The sequence below is a fragment of the Doryrhamphus excisus genome, linkage group LG18 (genome assembly GCF_037039965.1).
Source record: "Doryrhamphus excisus strain RoL-2023G ecotype Guam linkage group LG18, RoL_Dexc_Guam_v1.1, whole genome shotgun sequence".
NCBI classification, from domain to species: Eukaryota; Metazoa; Chordata; class Actinopteri; order Syngnathiformes; family Syngnathidae; genus Doryrhamphus; species Doryrhamphus excisus.
This window is the reverse complement of record NC_136374.1, coordinates 14,434,929-14,452,562: the sequence shown is the minus strand read 5'-3', so window position 1 is coordinate 14,452,562 and position 17,634 is coordinate 14,434,929. Positions and strand designations below refer to the sequence as shown.

At 42.3% G+C, this 17,634-nt stretch overlaps 1 protein-coding gene across 3 annotated transcripts in view; it reads left to right on the top strand.

Moving 5' to 3' along the window:
- Positions 1-17,634, top strand: part of arhgef10la (Rho guanine nucleotide exchange factor (GEF) 10-like a) — a 124,828-nt gene that overhangs the window by 5,142 nt on the left and 102,052 nt on the right. For all 3 annotated transcript variants that reach the window (XR_013630250.1, XM_058054589.2, XM_078798403.1), the window contains 3 exons: positions 5,287-5,520; positions 9,194-9,221; positions 14,097-14,239. Coding sequence is in view for 2 of the 3 variants with exons in the window: in XM_058054589.2 (XP_057910572.2) it covers positions 5,292-5,520; positions 9,194-9,221; positions 14,097-14,239 (400 nt within the window). In the remaining variant the exon portion in view is untranslated. The remainder of the gene's footprint in view (positions 1-5,286; positions 5,521-9,193; positions 9,222-14,096; positions 14,240-17,634) is intronic.

The window sequence follows — 17,634 nt, the reverse complement described above, 5'->3', positions numbered from 1 at the left end:
ATATTGCTCCCTCACTCTATTGCGTTGCTTAAAAGAAATAACTCATTAATAAATTATCATTGTTTCGTGGTTGACTATGGCGCAGCATTAGTAAAAAACGTATTGAAACGCAAGTTGTATGTAGTACATGTAGTATTCCGTGTAGGCCACTACACATCAGTAATGGCACAAAACATTGATGACACATCAGATTACCATAAAACTGCATGTATTCAACAGTGTTATAGTTTGTCAAATATGAAAAAAAAATCACCTCCTACTCAGTGTGGAAGTGGTAAATGTTGGACTTCTCCACCCCATTTGAAACCCTTAATTAAATGTAGAATAAAATAGGGCTGTCAAAGTTAACGTGATTGTTCCTATGTGACGTTCGGCACGGACTGTAGTTTGGTTAAAGAACTCTGTAGAACTCTGTAGCTACAAGCTGGAACAAATATTGAAGGCAAAAAATGGAGAAAAATTATTATTTTGATTGGTAAAGTTGGCGTCAAAGCCCTGGTAGAGGCTCTTGTAGCAAGACCAAAGTTATTTGTATCTACACAGTTATCAACAGATTACATCGCCTGCCCTTTGCTACGAACATAATATGGCAACCCGATCGGCTTGTGGTGAAAGCCGATATTAACCGATTTTCAAAAGTACACCAGATCGGCCGCCAATCTCAATCCAGATGATCAGATCGGGACATCCCTAAAAAAAAAAGTGTGACGTGTCTGCGAGTTTCCCAAATGTTGTCAGTTTGCATGTTGACAAAAGGCCAAAAAAAGCCGTAGAAAAATTACATGCTTTAAAAATACAGTTTGCCGACATGGACTTGAAGGCACCAGCTGTTTTGTTGCTGTATCCATTCTAGCTGTCACACCTCATGTGCATTCCTCTGCAGGCTAAGGCAGTTCACCCCACAGAAGCGTCCACAAATGACGCAGCAAGCATCTTTAGCACGTCTGAACTCGTCCTCAAAACCGAAACGTCTGGATTATGTACGTTGACGTGATGATGTCACTGTGAGTCAGGCAAGAAATGTTGTGCCATGTATTAACCTCGATAGGAGCACATTCAGTGTTCTAAAATTACATTCAGGTTTGTGAAACGTGTATCAGACCTGTTTATTTTTAACCAATTATTCGATTAATCAAAACAACAGGCTTTGGATTAATTAAAATTATGTTCTAACAGCAATGATGGGTCATGATACTGCCATGACACAGCCTCTGATGCTTCACAGAAATTACTTAGTAAAAAAACAGGCTTTGCTACACATCTTAAAAGGCAGCATAGGCATTGGACAGACATGGGTTTTTTGTTAGCGAACAGGCTAACCTGGCATGATTTTAAATTGTGACTATAATGTTAGCACTGTAGCTCACATAGCTATGCTAGTGTAGCTAACATTTGTGGTGAATGCTTGTTTGTGTATATGTGCCCTGGGATTGGCTGGCGACCAATCCCGGGTGTATCTTGCCTCTTGTCTGAAGACAGCTGGGATAGGCTCCAGCACCCCCGCAACCCTCGTGAGAATAAGCGGTAGAAAATTAATGAATGAATGTTAGCACTGTAGCTCACATAGCTATGCTAGTGCAGCTAACATTTGTGGTGAATGCTTGTTTGTCTATATGTGCCCTGGGATTGGCTGGCGACCAATCCCGGGTGTATTATGCCTCTTGTCTGAAGACAGCTGGGATAGGCTCCAGCATGCCCTGCAACCCTGATGAGGATAAGCGGTAGAAAATGAATGAATGTTAGCACTGTAGCTCACATAGCTACATATGCTAGTGCAGCTAACATCGAATGAATGGTTGTTTGGTTGATTGTCCATGGGTATGAATGTGAGTGTGAATGGTTGTTTGTCTATATGTGCCCTGGGATTGGCTGGCCACCAATCTCGGGTGTACCCTGCCTCTCGTCCAAAGACAGCTGGGATAGGCTCCAGCATGCCCATGACCCTTGTGATGATGAGCCGTACAGGAAATGGACGAATGGATATAACAAACAACACAAACTCACAGAGAAGTGGAGCATAATAACAGGGAATGAATGCATTGTAGTAAATGGGAACGTCCGAGTGGGACTGTGCAATTTAAATGTCACTTGCTTCATCTCCCGGAATAAGTGATGAACATTTTTAAAAACTGTAACTATTTGAATATTTGAGCACAGAAAATATGTCTTTCAATGTTACTTTTCTCAGCGGAAATAACAACAGTGGAAGGGTTAAGAATCAAATCCTCCTGGTACTTCTGTGACTGCCGTTTCTTTCCCACACATGCAAACAGTGCACAATATGGTAATTTTTACGTGACATACTTTCTGCTCATGTTAGAGTACCGCCCAGTCATCCTTGCATCTGTTTTGCATTCTAATCAGCATTGAGCCACTTCCGTGCTAAAACATTCTTTGGCCTAATGGAACAGCCTCTGGCGCTCCTTTGGGAAATTACAATCCAGAACAACATGAATGTTGATTGAAAAATTCAGCGTCAGCACTTATTGCTTCATCTAAATGTCTGTCATGACTGACTGAAAACTTAGCATATTGACGGCGCAATTTCGATTCGTACCACTCTGAATGCTGAGTCACCAAGTGTGTGTGTCAGTAATGTTTTTCAATCAAATGAAACCTATTGAAGCAAGACGTGCAATTTAGTTCCGAAATGGCTTCTATTTACGACCCGAATGAGATTCCAGTGTGGCCTTTGCTGCCAGTCTCCCCATCAGTTTCTCCACAGGCCCACACTCTCTGCTCCCATCAACAATGGCGCTTCTGTGTCGAGAAAACCTCTGGTCTGCTTCAGAGAAGCATTGTTTCTTCATTCGTCACCGCGCTACTGATTAGCTCACGGGTCATTTGGGCCACTGCTGCGAGGACTTTGCTTTGACTATACAAGTGTTATATCGTGTGAAAGGAGGAGGAAACTTCCTCTCTGATTCCAAAGCTGTCCACAGAGTGAGCACGAATTAACAATGCCAAAGTAAGCGGATCATCAAAACTTCCAGTACAACAGAAAACAGAATTGAAGGGTGAAAAATCAGACTTTTTCTGCAGAAATATGAAAACAAAAATATGATCAAACTGTTGACAGAGCTCCAGGCTGTATTTTAAGATGTGCAGTGAAGCCTGCTTTTGTATCATATCCATGAAGGAGATTTTTTTCCTTCATGATGACATGAAAAGCCGCAACTTCAAAAGCGAACCTTTGAGCACCAAGCGAGAGAGATTTAGCGTTTGTTTATTGCTCATAAACAGGCTCGAGGGAAACATTACTGTTAGAACATCATTAAAAAGTAATTTTTGCATAATAGGAGGTCTTCAGTTGCAGGGAGTTATTAATGGTAAGAATGACAAATGGTGTCTGACATCTAGGTGAAATGGTACACTCTGCTGCCTTTCATAAAGATTGATTAATTGGTTGTCCAGTGCCCATCCCAAGTCTGGATCATTGTGAGGGTCTCAGGAGGAAAAAAGCTTTCTGGATCTTCCACATTCTGCACCTCTTCCTGCAGTGTTTCCATAGACTTCCTGCTTCGGACCCAAACGGTCTGTTTAAATTACTCCACTTCTGAAACCTCCTCTGGGTATTCCCAAGGATTTCCGGATACATAGGTCCGCAGGCAATCTGTACCCCATACAAGGAAGTCTGGATCGCATTGACATCAGTGGAAATCATTTTTTGCATAATAGGAGGTCTTCAGTTGCAGGGAGTTATTTATGGTAAGAATGACAAATGGTGTCTGACATTTAGGTGAAATGGTACTTTTCGGTCAGAGAGTCCCACTGGAGTTGTCCAGTGCCCATCCCAAGTCCGGATCATTGTAAGGGTCTCAGCAGGAAAAAGCTTTCTGGATCTTCCACATTCTGCACCTCTTCCTGTAGTGTTTCCATAGACTTCCTGCTTCTGACCCAAACGGTCTGTTTAAATTCCTCCACCTCTGAAACCTCCTCTGGGTATTCCCAAGGATTTCCGGATACATAGGTCCACAGGCAATCTGCACCCCATACAAGGAAGTCTGGATCACATTGACATCAGTGGAAATCGGTTTTAGAAAAACTCTGTAAAAAAAGAGCCATCCAAACCTCTTTCAGGGCCCACTTTCATTATCTGACATTTTGGTGTCGTTTAACAAGAGAGTACAACACTGTAACATTCATAGATCAGAAAAGTGGGAAAAAAAGGTCCCTGTTAATAAAACAGACTCATTAGTGTCTTGGTTAATCGTCTCGCTAAGCTGCCTCAGAGCTTTTGATTCAGCTAACAGATGCTAACCGCTACATGTCACACTAGCGTTCTCGTACTGTAGCTATTATCCTCACAGGACTCCTATCAGATTCTACTGAAGGAGTTTATTGGGTGGAGCTATTTTTTATTTTACCTTCCATAAACACTTGTTGGCTGTTCTTCTTCCTTGCTGGGTTTTTAGTCAGCTGGTTTTATCTTGAAGGTGTTTAATATGATTTTGATAAGCAGCTTAGAACATTCCAGCCCGGCAATCTGTTTGCCTCTTTGCCTCCATCCATTTAACTCTTATCATGAATGGCGGAAATAATCATTTTCTTCCTTTTCGGACCAATTTGGTTTTGCTGTTCGGTATGATAAATGTGTCCGGTTTGTCGCCCGCTGGTCCTGGAGTCTTGGGGGTGGATTGGTGGGTGCTGTGTGTCTCTGGTCCTGTTTGCCAAACTCAAAAGTTTGGGATCACTTGCAAATGTATTTGTTTTCCAAAAAAAACACATTTTCATGCATTTCACAAACAATTTTTTCCATTTCTCAAACATTTTTATTCATTTCACAAATAATTAAAAATGAATCAGATAATTTTCAAAGAAGGATGTACATTTTTGCATAGAGGCCTACTATCAACAGTCAGTCCTCTGCATCAATCTCCTGGTATGGCTGCTAATCCAAGTTTTTATAAGGCTAATAGATGATTAGAAAAGCCATCTGAAAATCTCAACAAAAACTAAAATCTCTTACCATGCTGTTAACTACTCCCTTCAGAGAGCAGCACAAACTGGGTCTAACAAGGACAGAAAAACGCTGCACAACCAAAAAAATTGCCAAGTGATTCCAAACTTTTGAGCGGTAGTGTATAGCTAAGCAAATCTTAAGTATTTTTAGTCTAAACTAAACACTTTCAGGCATAAAAATGACTAACTGAACTAAGATGTATATATATATACAGTATAAGGCATTCAGAAGATGCATTCAGAGACACTGCGACTGTTATGTAGTATTAGGAATTTATCTGTTGTCGGTCTGTGTTACTATTTCAATGTATGCTTCTACTTCAGGAGCCATGTCCACCACCACCTCTCAGCAACTGCCAAAGGAGGACGAGGAGCAAGAGGAGGAAGATGAGGAGCAAGGGGAGGAGTTTGTGTTTGATGACAGCGAAGATGAGGAGAAGTTACAGGAGGACGGCAATCGGGTCGTGCAATCAAACTCCAAACCGGTGTCACAAGCTGTGCAAGATGTCACACCACAGGCGGGATATCCCCGCAAGGAAGCATCCATTTCCACTGAAGGTGAGGTACTTTATACCAGTATATTGACTAGAGATGCTCGATATTGGCTTTCTTACCAATATCGGCTATACCGAAGACAAATATTGCAATTTGCAATGCAAGTTATAAAAGTGCAACAATTAAAAATCATACCCAATAGTAAACCTCTCACCTCAACTTCGTATGTCTCAACCACCTTTGAACCGGCATTGGTCTCTTCCGTTCATGCATGTACAGATGTATGACTTCATGTAGATGTATGGCTTACACTGCGGCCTGCGAGTGTGGTGCAGAGGAGCAGACTGTGGATCACGTGATAACATCTTGCTCCATTTATCGTCATCCCAACGGGGCTCGTGATTTGATGCTTGTGGATGAGAACTGGCTGACTGAGCTGGCTGACAGATAAATAAACAGGTTTTCTCCATTGGGTCAATATCTTACTCCACATGAAGAAGACCAAGAGTCAACTAAAATCACATGCTCTCCTACTATCAACCGGTAAAACAGGTTATTCTCAATACATTTACAAATAATAATCCAATTAAATAATACTGGCAACGATAAAATTTGTAAGGATGCACATTTCTGCGGTACTATCCATATAAGAAGAAAGTAAAGTACAACTTATTAAACTAATACAATCAGTGAAAGTTTCAACATGCCTCCTGTTGCTCATTATTTTGCTGCAATATCACCTGAGGTGTGATATTAAATTAGAAGTATTAAAGGAAGACGCCTAGAAGGAGATGAGAGGAAGACTTCCTCCTTGCGGTGCTTTACAGACATTATAGATTGCATAATTAAAGTCAGATGGTGAAATACGGAAAGGATTTCATACCAGTGGATCACTCGAATGGCGATATTATTATTATCTGCCAAACAATACACACCGATATCTGGCACGGTGGTCGAGTGGTGAGAGTGCAGACCTCACAGCTAGGAAACCAGGGTTCAATTCCACCCTCGACCATCTCTGTGTGGAGTTTGCATGTTCTCCCCGTGCATGCGTGAATTTTCTCCAGGTATTCCGGTTTCTTCCCACATTCCAAAAACATGCTAGGTTAATCGGCGACTCCAAATTGTCCATAGGTATGAATGTGAGTGTGAATGGGACAGCTGGGATAGGCTCCAGCATCCTCCGCGACCCTCGTGAGGAAAAAGCGGTAGAAAATGAATGAATGAACACACCGATATCTAATCTGTATGTCAATACCATCCCTCATATTACAGCTGCAACAATTAATTGATAAATTGACAATTAATCGACAATCCAATTAATTGCAACAATTAATTGATAAATTGACAATTAATCGACAATCCAATTAATTAATAGTTTTTTTTTCATGAAAAATGTATTTTCGTCCTTCCATTTTCTATACCGCTTATCCTCACTTAGGTCACGGCCAGGCTGGAGCCTATCCCTGCTATCTTCTGGCGAGAGGCGGGGTACACCCTAGACTGGTGGCCAGCCAATCACAGGGCACATATAGACAAACAACCATTCACACTCACATTCATACCTATGGACAATTTGGAGTGATTTCAGCCTCAAAAATGTGAATATTTTTTAAATTTCCTTAGTCATCCATGAAAGCGGGACCTATTTATTATCTTAGCATTGACTTTGGTAAACAGTGATCAACATGATTTCTTCCTTTTTTCTGATGTGTTGCGGACCAAACCACTAACTGTTTGTGTTCATGTTGATTTGGTCCATGTCGGGACTAAAAGATGACTTGATTCATCGAAACAATAAGCTTCAGATTTACAAAACAGTGAAGGTTAAATGTGATGCTAAACCCTGCGTAATATCATTAGCATTTCTCAACGGAATCCAGCTCATCATACAACAGCTTGCTATCCTAAATACTTACTTTGCTAACTTTTGAGAATAAATCTAATGATGGACAGATGTTGTCAACTTGCGGCTCACAACCACAAGGGGGCACATTGCCACCAAATGTGGTCATTCTTATAAAATACTCTTTAATTCTTTTCTCCTTTTGGTATTTCTTTAACATTCAGTTTGTCATCCATAAAGTTGGCCAATAGTGATACATTGGGGAACTCTGGGTAGTGTTAATACAATAATGAAGTGGGGGGGCGGCTTTTATGTAAGGCAGGGTTGAAAGTGAAAGTACCGTCCCTCCCCTGCCAGATGACCAGTTTACACACCGGGCTCGTGACACTAGTTTAACCCCCGTTATGTTGTCAGAGGCAATAAAACCAAAACGACCACATGCAGACAGCTGCACACACATCCTTGTCCTCCTTTCCAGCCCATCCCGACATAAGTTCTCCTGAAACGTATTCCCTGACGTCCCTCAGGAGCGGTTCAGCCCTACGACTATGTAATGTTGTTACGCTACAACAAAGTGAAACATTACACAATATGCAAGATTTTGGCCAAGAGAGTAAACCAAAGCCATGTGCTAATGGAGCCTTGCTGTACAGTTTCACTAACAGAGGCATGACATCATAGCTGAGGTTGTCCATGTCGATAATACTGCAGTTCTTACCTGGGAAAGTTTGTATTATTAAAAAAAACATATAAATGCTTTCAAATTAATTCATTAATTCATTTTCTACCACTTTTTCCTCGCGAGGGGTGCTGGAGCCTATCCCAGCTGTCTTCGGGCGAGAGGCGGGGTACACACTGGACTGGTGGCCAGCCAATCACAGGGCACATATAGACAAACAACCATTCACACTCACATTCATACCTATGGACAATTTGGAGTCGCTAATTAACCTAGCATGTTTTTGGAATGTGGGAAGAAACCGGAGTACCCGGAGAAAACCCACGCATGCACGGGGAGAACATGCAAACGCCACACGGAGATGGCCGAGGGTGGAATTGAACTCGGGTCTCCTAGCTGTGAGGTCAGCGCACTAACCACTCGACTGCCATACAGCCCAAAGACAAAACAAAGAAGCCAAAAACGTACCACTTCCACACGCAATAGGAGGAGAACTTCTTTTCACTCTATCATGTTGGACATGCTGGAGCCTATCCCAGCTGTCTTCGGGCGAGAGGCGGGGTACACCCTGGACTGGTGGCCAGCCAATCACAGGGCACATACAGACAAACAACCATTCACACTCACATTCATACCTATGGACACTTTGGAGTCGCCAATTAACCTAGCATGTTTTTGGAATGTGGGAGGAAACCGGAGTACCCGGAGAAAACCCACACATGCACGGGGAGAACATGCTAACTCCGCACAGAGATGGCCGAGGGTGGGATTGAACTCGGGTGCCCTAGCTGTGGGGCCTGGACGCTAACTACTTGGCTGCCGTGTAGCCCGAAAGCAGACCAATTACCTTAAATAATTCATTCATTCATTTTCTACCGTCCTCACGAGGGTCGCGGGGGTGCTGGAGCCTATCCCAGCTGTCTTCAGTTGCCAGCCAATCACAGGGCACATATAGACAAACAACCATTCACACTCACATTCATACCTATGTACAATTTGGAGTCGCCAATTAACCTAGCATGTTTTTGGAATCAAATTGTCGACACCCCCAGAAATAACAGCCTCATTGCAGTTCTTACCTGCGTTCAATTTAAGGTCCATTTCGAAGATGTCCAAATTTTGATGTCACTTTTTCAGAAAAGCTGTCACTTTCTAGATCTTTTACCTTGGAAGGATTTGACTCACAGTTGCTGTTTTCCTCTTTTTGACAGATGTTCCAGTTGGCGAGCCAGCCAGTAGGTAAGTTGTCAACACTGTTGGAGAAGATTACTAACGCTTGTTGGTTTACGTCAACTCCACTGTTTCTTTCATGATGTCATGTTTTGTTGCCTGTCCATGCTTCCGCTGTGCTGTGGCTATTTGGGTTAGCGCCTTGTTAACAATGTGTGTGTCTGTTTCACAACATTTTCATGCAAGATGATTAAGATATGCCTTTATTCGTCCCTCAGTGGGGAAATTTGTAATTGTGTGTTGCTGCAAAACGTGTCGCTGAAGACCAGAGAAACTCCCGAAGGCATATCTATGAATTACTTCACCTTTGCATGGGAGATTAGCTTTACATTGTGTTCTAAATTATTATTTTTGTATCACAAATCCATTTTTGGGGGTTTTTCAATGGAATTCTTGGGGTTAGCACACAGGCCACACAGCGATTGTTTGATTACACCCTACCTCCTTTTCCTCACAAGGGTCGTGGTGGTGGGGGGGGGGGGGTTGCTGGAGCCAATCCCAGCTGTCTTCAGGCGAGAGGCGGGGTACACCCTGGACTGGTGGCCAGCCAATCACAGGGCACATATAGACAAACAACCATTCACACTCACTTTCATACCTATGGACAATTTGGAGTTGCTAATTAACCTAGCATGTTTTTTTTGGAATGTGGGAGGAAACCGGAGTACCCGGAGAAAACCCACGCATGCACGGGGAGAACATGCAAACTCCACACAGAGATGGCCGAGGGTGGAATTGAACCCTGGTCTCCTTGCTGTGAGGTCTGCGTGCTAACCACTTGACCGCTGTGCAGCCTTGCATTCAAATTATACTACTTAATTATGTAATTTATATGAACTCTTTAACAAAATCATCCAAAAATATCATTTGCATAATAATTTGGAAGCAAGTGTAGTTTAAGGTGTTTCCTCATGTGGTTCTGAAATTGCAGTCATTGCAATGATAATAATACCACAACACCATCCCCATGCCCCTCCTTCCTCAACTGGCCGTCTAGGAAGTGTGCTGAGAAACCTTTACTCCAGTAGATGTAGTGGATTTGGTGGATTCCTGTGGAATTTCCTGTGCTGGGAAAAGTGGCAGGACTGGTGCCCAGGTGTGAGCGTATGTGTTTTCTGTATATTAGTGGGGTCCGTTAACTAGTCGCTATACTTGTTGGGCCGTACGTTGTTGTTGTGTAGTTATGTTTTCTTCTGCTTGTTGGGTTGTTAGTTTTGTGCTGCAATTTGAAAATTAGCTTGCAAATACATTATTTAATTGTAATATTGGAGTTAGTAGATTAAGAAGCATATGTGATCAATATGATAAACACACTTTTTTGATTTTTTTTTCTGTTTCACTGACTTGGGAGACACAGATTTTCTGTCTTTCATGTAAGAATAGTACATCAGTGATAAATATTCATCCCTGGGTGAGCGTGAGTGTGAGATAGTGTCACCAAAAGGTCTTATTTCTCATCATGCAGGAATAATTTCTGCTGATTCCACATTTCCGCTTTGCTTCAGTCAATAGTCTGCTCCTAAAAAGAGGAGCTATCAATAGCACTTTCCAGCACGGAGGTGCTGAGAGTGTCAGCACATCCAGTGTTATCTGTCAGCACATTTTGAAAAAATACTGCCCAAATTACTTTGCTATTGTTACTGCAGATGTATGTTTTTCTTTCGGTGACAGGCCTGTTGCAATTTTGAAGCACAAGGCAGCTCTTTTTTTTATTTGAACTTCAAGCCAACATTTACTTTTGTCTCTTCTTTTAGCCCCGTGGCAGATAGTTTTCATCCACCGCACAAAAGGAAACCATGACAGCACAGCATACATGCAGTACTTGAAATACCTTCAGCTTTTTAACACCAACAGTTTATTCCTCACTCTTTTTTTTACCTTCTTGCCACCTTGCAGAACTTCATAAACCTTTGAAAGAAACTCATTTAAAGCACATTCATATTTTATAGCTGAACTCCTCTCTTTAACTCAGCTGGATGCGCTGTGAAAGCAAAAGAAAGGCAGATTGGTCTCTATTTCCCAAGCGTGTTCAAACACCCTGGGATTTATTACCATTCTAGTAGTATAGCAGAATACACCGACTATGCGTGTATACACTAAGACTGCACCCAAGTGATCATATTATTATTATAATATATTACTCAGCAGTGCAGTTCAAGGTCCTTTAATCAACTATTTTTTGACACTTTTTAATAAGTCCCAGTTGTGTATTGCAGTGGTTCCCAAAGTGGGATACACGTACCCCCAGGGGTACGTCACTTGCTATAAGGCAGGGGTCTCAAACTAGCGTCCGCAAGTTTGAAGCCCCCACCTTGATATGAAAGCTTAATGTTAGTTTTATATGAATGCTGCATGGTATTATGTACCCAGAAATGACATCTTAAAGCTTTATTAATGTTCATGTTAAAGATTAAATAACTATTAATACTGTTAATTTGAATCTGGAAAAAAAAAATAATTTCTCTACCCACCAACTAAATGTGGTTTTTGTTATTTGCTGTTTTATTATTATTTTATTTATTTATTACTGATTGATTTTCTTTATTTTGATTACTTTATTTTTTCATCTTATTTTGTGTATTAAATAAATAAATACAAATTAAGATATTTGAGAACAGTGGAATGTTTTATCAGAGCTTTTCTTCCGAAAAAAAAAAACAGAACCAAAGCACTGAAAAGTGTAGAAAGCATTGAAGATTTTTATTTTATTTTTTTCTGTTTTTAATAAATAAATAAATACATTACATAAATAATCAATACATTTTTCCAGTTTCCCCCAGGTAAATTGAGTTTGAGACCCCTGCTATAGTGTGTATGTGAATAAAAAAGAAAAACAATTAGCGCATAACACTCAAAATTACGAGTGCGCCTGAACGCCTCAATGTGCAAGGAGACAGCAGTTGTAAAAAGGCAGGTTCTTCCTTGCTCTGTGTGCATCATATCAACAAATAAGTATGTTTGAATGATTTCTTGTTCATTAACTCAAAAAGCGACTTTAGCATGTGTAGCGAAGCCTTTTTTTTGCAGCTCAGCTCAAGAGTGTTTGAGCGCCTCTTCCCTCTAGGAACATATATTACTGTTTGAACATAATTCAAAATTCACTTTTGCGTCACAGGACACTGTAAATGAATTAAAAACAACTATAGAAATATTCGTTTTGGCCAATAACATGCAGTGTATTACGGGAATGCTTCATAGAGAGAGAGATTAATGAGAGCTGCATCAGTATGGTCAGCACTGTGCTGCTTTCCCCACTGGAGGCCAGGGGGCAGCACAGGAAGAAGTGCGGTGGGCTTAGCGGGCTGCAAGGAATTAAAAATAAAAATAAAAAACACATAGAAGTCCGAGGGATTTGCATTCAAGTAGCTTCCACTTTCGGTTGAGCTCTGCCCCGAGCCAATGTCATTTACATTGAGAAATGATTCCCACGGCTCTCCTTGAGCTCTCGGACTGGCTTACGTTTGCAGATCGTTTACAAAGGGGAGAGGCGCAAACATACGTTTGGATTGAAATATGGCCGCCTTTTGTTTCTGCTTTGTCTTTGTCAACACAAGCTAAGAAAAGATCACTACATCACAAGACAGCTGTCGACAAAGGGTCCATTCTTTGATTGATATGGATGATCACATGACTGTAATCTTTCTGTATGTGTGTGTACTGTGACACAACTCAAATATCAGTAGCATCTTTAAAATTATACACATCAATAACGCATTGGGGGCTGCACTGCGGTCTTGTTTGTTTATATGTGCCCTGTGATTGGCTGGCCACCAGTCCAGGGTGTACCACGCCTCTCGCCCGAAGACAGCTGGGATAGGCTCCAGCATGTCCAACATGATAGTGAAAAGAAGTTCTCCTCCTATTGCGTGTGGAAGTGGTACGTTTTTGGCTTCTTTGTTTTGTCTTTGGGCTGCACGGCGGTCGAGTCGTTAGCGCGCAGACCTCACAGCTAGGAGACCAGGGTTCAATTCCACCCTCGGCCATCTCTGTGTGGAGTTTGCATGTTCTCCTTGTGCATGCGTGGGTTTTTTCCGGGTACTCCGGTTTCCTCCCGTAATTCCAAAAAACATGCTAGGTTAATTGGCGACTCCAAATTGTCCATAGGTATGAATGTTAGTGTGAATGGTTGTTTGTCTATATGTGCCCTGTAATTGGCTGGCCACCAGTCCAGGGTGTACCACGCCTCTCGCCCGAAGACAGCTGGGATAGGCTCCAGCATGTCCAACATGATAGTGAAAAGAAGTTCTCCTCCTATTGCGTGTGGAAGTGGTACGTTTTTGGCTTCTTTGTTTTGTCTTTGGGCTGCACGGCGGACAAGTGGTTAGCGCGCAGACCTCACAGCTAGGAGACCAGGGTTCAATTCCACCCTCGGCCATCTCTGTGTGGAGTTTGCATGTTCTCCTTGTGCATGCGTGGGTTTTTTCCGGGTACTCCGGTTTCCTCCCGTAATTCCAAAAAACATGCTAGGTTAATTGGCCACTCCAAATTGTCCATAGGTATGAATGTGAGTGTGAATGGTTGTTTGTCTATATGTGCCCTGTGATTGGCTGGCCACCAGTCCAGGGTGTACCACGCCTCTCACCTGAAGACAGCTGGGATAGGCTCCAGCATACCCCTGCGACCCTAGCAAGAATAAGCGGCATAGAGAATGCATGAATGGATGGATGTGCACCCAAATTCTTCAAAAACAGAACAGAGCAAACGTGCTTGTTGAGTAACACAATAAAGCGTCTAACCTGACAGCTGCACCGTGTTGTGTGTCACATTATGCGCTATTTAGATTTCCACCCATCAATACTCCCTTTTCCTTTCTCTGATATTCCCATTTAATGAGGCACACGGTGCTTGTTAGTCTAACTGTGCTTGTGTTTTGATACCTCGCAGGGCCTCTGAAGCAGCCCAGTTCGATGCCTCAGCTCTGCGTGAGTGGGAGGAGCTTCCATCACGTTCTGCGGCGGCGGCGGCGGCGACTGATTTGGGAGACTGCAACACGGAAACTGTGAAAGAAAGCTCAGACGTCCCTGAAGGTACACACTGGAATTGCTTTGACAAGGAAGTATTGCAGATGAAGGCTACGACAGCAAAGCCATATATTAAACCCAAGCTCCCCTTGGGATTCTGGTCTATTCCACCTTTGGATTGGATTGTTAAACCGCCAGGTTTGTGTCAGCCACAGTGACATTGGCACAGTATTTTATTAGCGGTGCACACCGCAGCTGGTGAGCATGATGAAAAGTGGCAACAGCACCATATTACTTAGTTTCATCTCACACTTCATTGATTTCTACGGAGAAAAGAGGCGATGGCTTCCATAAGCACTGTGTTCTGTCACTTAAACTGTACCCTGTGAGAACGCAACAGCACCACCACACGCAGTCCTGCCGTGACTTGATTCCTACACGGACACCACCCCGGTCTCATTAATGCAGGATGAAGATCAATAGGAAACAATTTGCATCCAGGAATATTGCTTGTGGATTCCAACTCAGTCAGCAGTAGTGGCCTTGTTGTCTGAAGGTGGCCCACAGGAGTGGGGGCGGGGGGTCTAAAAGAGAACTACACTACTAGTCAACATGCTTATGATGTTTTTTAGGCCGTTACAAGTGTGGGTCTACTCTCATATCGCCACTACTGTTAATTTTTAATTTGATAAACCATCCAAAAAAGTAATTTTTTTAACATGAATATTGTAGAAATCTTCTCCCTGAGGACTCTAAGTGGGTTAGATAAGGGAATCTTAAAGAACCAAATCATAGAATGAGAACCAGATTGTTTATTCCTGACAACAATACCTAATACAGACGTCCGGGCTTATCTGAAGTCCCTGTATTCCTACAAGTAAGCGGGTCTTATTACAGCGCAACTGCAAAAAAAAGCACCTTTCCTTTCCCTGCCCGGCCGTGTTTTTATACACTCAAGATTATGTAAGAGGCTGGAGTCCTGGACCAATCAGTTTTTGCCACTGCCCTTGCAGTTGTTTAGGGGCATCAAGGCATCTTTTCATTTGTTCGCAGGGGCATCAAGGTGTCTGGAATATTCTGCTTTTTCTTTGTTGCAAAGCAAGCTGTCGTATGCGTACCCGATGTTTCCACCTTAAGTATCTTTTGTCTGTATTTGTGAGACTATGTGTTTGTTTTAGCTTTTATCTTTAGCTAGCAAAATTGAGCAAATACCTTCAATATCCAGATTTATAGTTTGGATTTGTGTATCTCACAAGCACAACTTACAAGGTTGCATTGCATTGCTATAAAAGTTATTTGTGATGTGTTTGCGACTCATTTGCAAGCAAGATGCCCCCAAGACGGAGTTCTAGGATGTCCGGTGGGATACATTATGGTCATCTCTGACCAAACATTTTCTAGTTACTTCAGCCAGCACGAGTCACTTGAGGGGAGAGGTTCTGTTTTGTTTTGTTGCCTACTGGGAAAGGTACACAGCAGGCTATAAAACTTCATATGGTGTGTGAATAATGTACTGTCTTTGCAGAGATTTTACATTTCTAGTTTTTTTTTTTAAAACTACAATCCTGGGAGTTATGTCCCAAAGCTGATAAAGCAGCTTTGGTGTATTCCCATGGTGTCCCCCCTGCCTTTCCATATAATGATGCATTTCCTGCTGGTGGAAGCAGTGGAACATTGTCATGGTGTGACAATGACTTGTTTTGATGTTTATTTCCAACATTTACAAAGTAGGACAGGATGGCCGCCTTCCCTCCAGCGCCACTGCGAGCGCATCGGAGCGTCATTGTGTGTCGTGTGTGTCTTCACACAGCCAGTAACTGCTGCTTTGAAGAGGATTTCCCAAGATGCTTTGCAGATATACTGATAGCCCAAATCCAGTTGTTTTCCTCGGAATACACAGACACAGGAAAAAGAGAGAGACACATTTGTGTAGCTAATCCTCTTTTGTGGAAAAACACTCATTTTTTTTTTCGCATTCATCTCCTGGACGGCGGTAGGAGGTGAATTATTTTGTATTTTTTTTTGTTGCTAAAGTCTGTTGAATAATCCCTGACAGAATACTCGTTTCTAATCAGATTAATTGAAAAACAGTGAAAACTGCTGTTTGGGGTTTAGCAGACAAACAGCAGTTTAAAGCCAAATCAATAAAGCTTACTAAAAGCTAAATTGGGCTCCTTTAGTGACAGATGCAGGGGTAATAAGAAGCCATGCAGAGTGTGACGAGATGAAAAACAGTCATGTCGCTTCACAATCTGGGCATGTTTGTGAAAGGGAATTTTATACCCGAACAAGCTGATTATATTCTAAGTATCATCACAACATGCAGAGATCTAGAAGTACTAGTTTATTCTTATATTTACTGCAGGAAATGAGTTTCCCTGTACAGTGAAGGTCTTGCTTTGCTTTCCACGGTGAATTCCACGATCACACAGTAACACAATTTTAGCAGTGCATGGCAAGAATAAAAGTTCACATTGAGTTTTACATTGGTTGCAGCCAAGAAGTGTACACCACTGAGACTCGACGCTGCAATATCGACAGAATCCTTAACCTTCCTCTTGTGTTAGGGTCGGCACCGACCCGTTTTACATTTTAATGCATAAAAAGAATCACATAACAAATGTTTATTGCATCAAGGTTTTTTGACTTTGTCAGGAAACTCTATTTCAACAAAATAAAACCATTCATTCATTCATTCATTTTCGACCGCTTTTCCTCACGAGGGTCGCTGGGGTGCTGGAGCCTATCCCAGCTGTCTTCGGGCGAGAGGCGGGGTACACCTTGGACTGGTGGCCAGCCAATCACAGGGCACATATAGACAAACAACCATTCACACTCACATTCATACCTATGGACAATTTGGAGTCGCCGATTAACCTAGCATGTTTTTGGAATGTGGGAGGAAACCGGAGTACCCGGAGAAAACCCACGCATGCACGGGGAGAACATGCAAATTCCACACAGAGATGGCCGAGGTTGGAATTGAACTCGGGTCTTCTAGCTGTGGGGCCTGCACGCTAACTACTTAGCCCCCATGCAGCCCGAAAGCAGACCATTCATTCATTCATTTTCTACCGCTTGTCCTCACGAGGGTCACGGGGGGTGCTGGAGGCTATCCCAGCTGTCTTCGAGCGAGAGGCGGGGTACACCCTGGACTGATGGCCAGCCAATCACAGGGCACATATAGACAAACAACCATTCACACTCACATTCATACCTATGGACAATTTGGAGTCGCTAATTAACCTAGCATGTTTTTGGAATGTGGGAGGAAACCGGAGTACCCGGAGAAAACCCACGCATGCACGGGGAGAACATGCAAACTCCACACAGAGATGGCCGAAAATAAAACAAAAATAATAATTTTTACTAAATTTAAAAATTTTAAAAACTATATTGTTAGGGTCGGTTTGGACCCGGTTATAATAATATGACTATAAAGCAATATTTAGAGCCTAAAC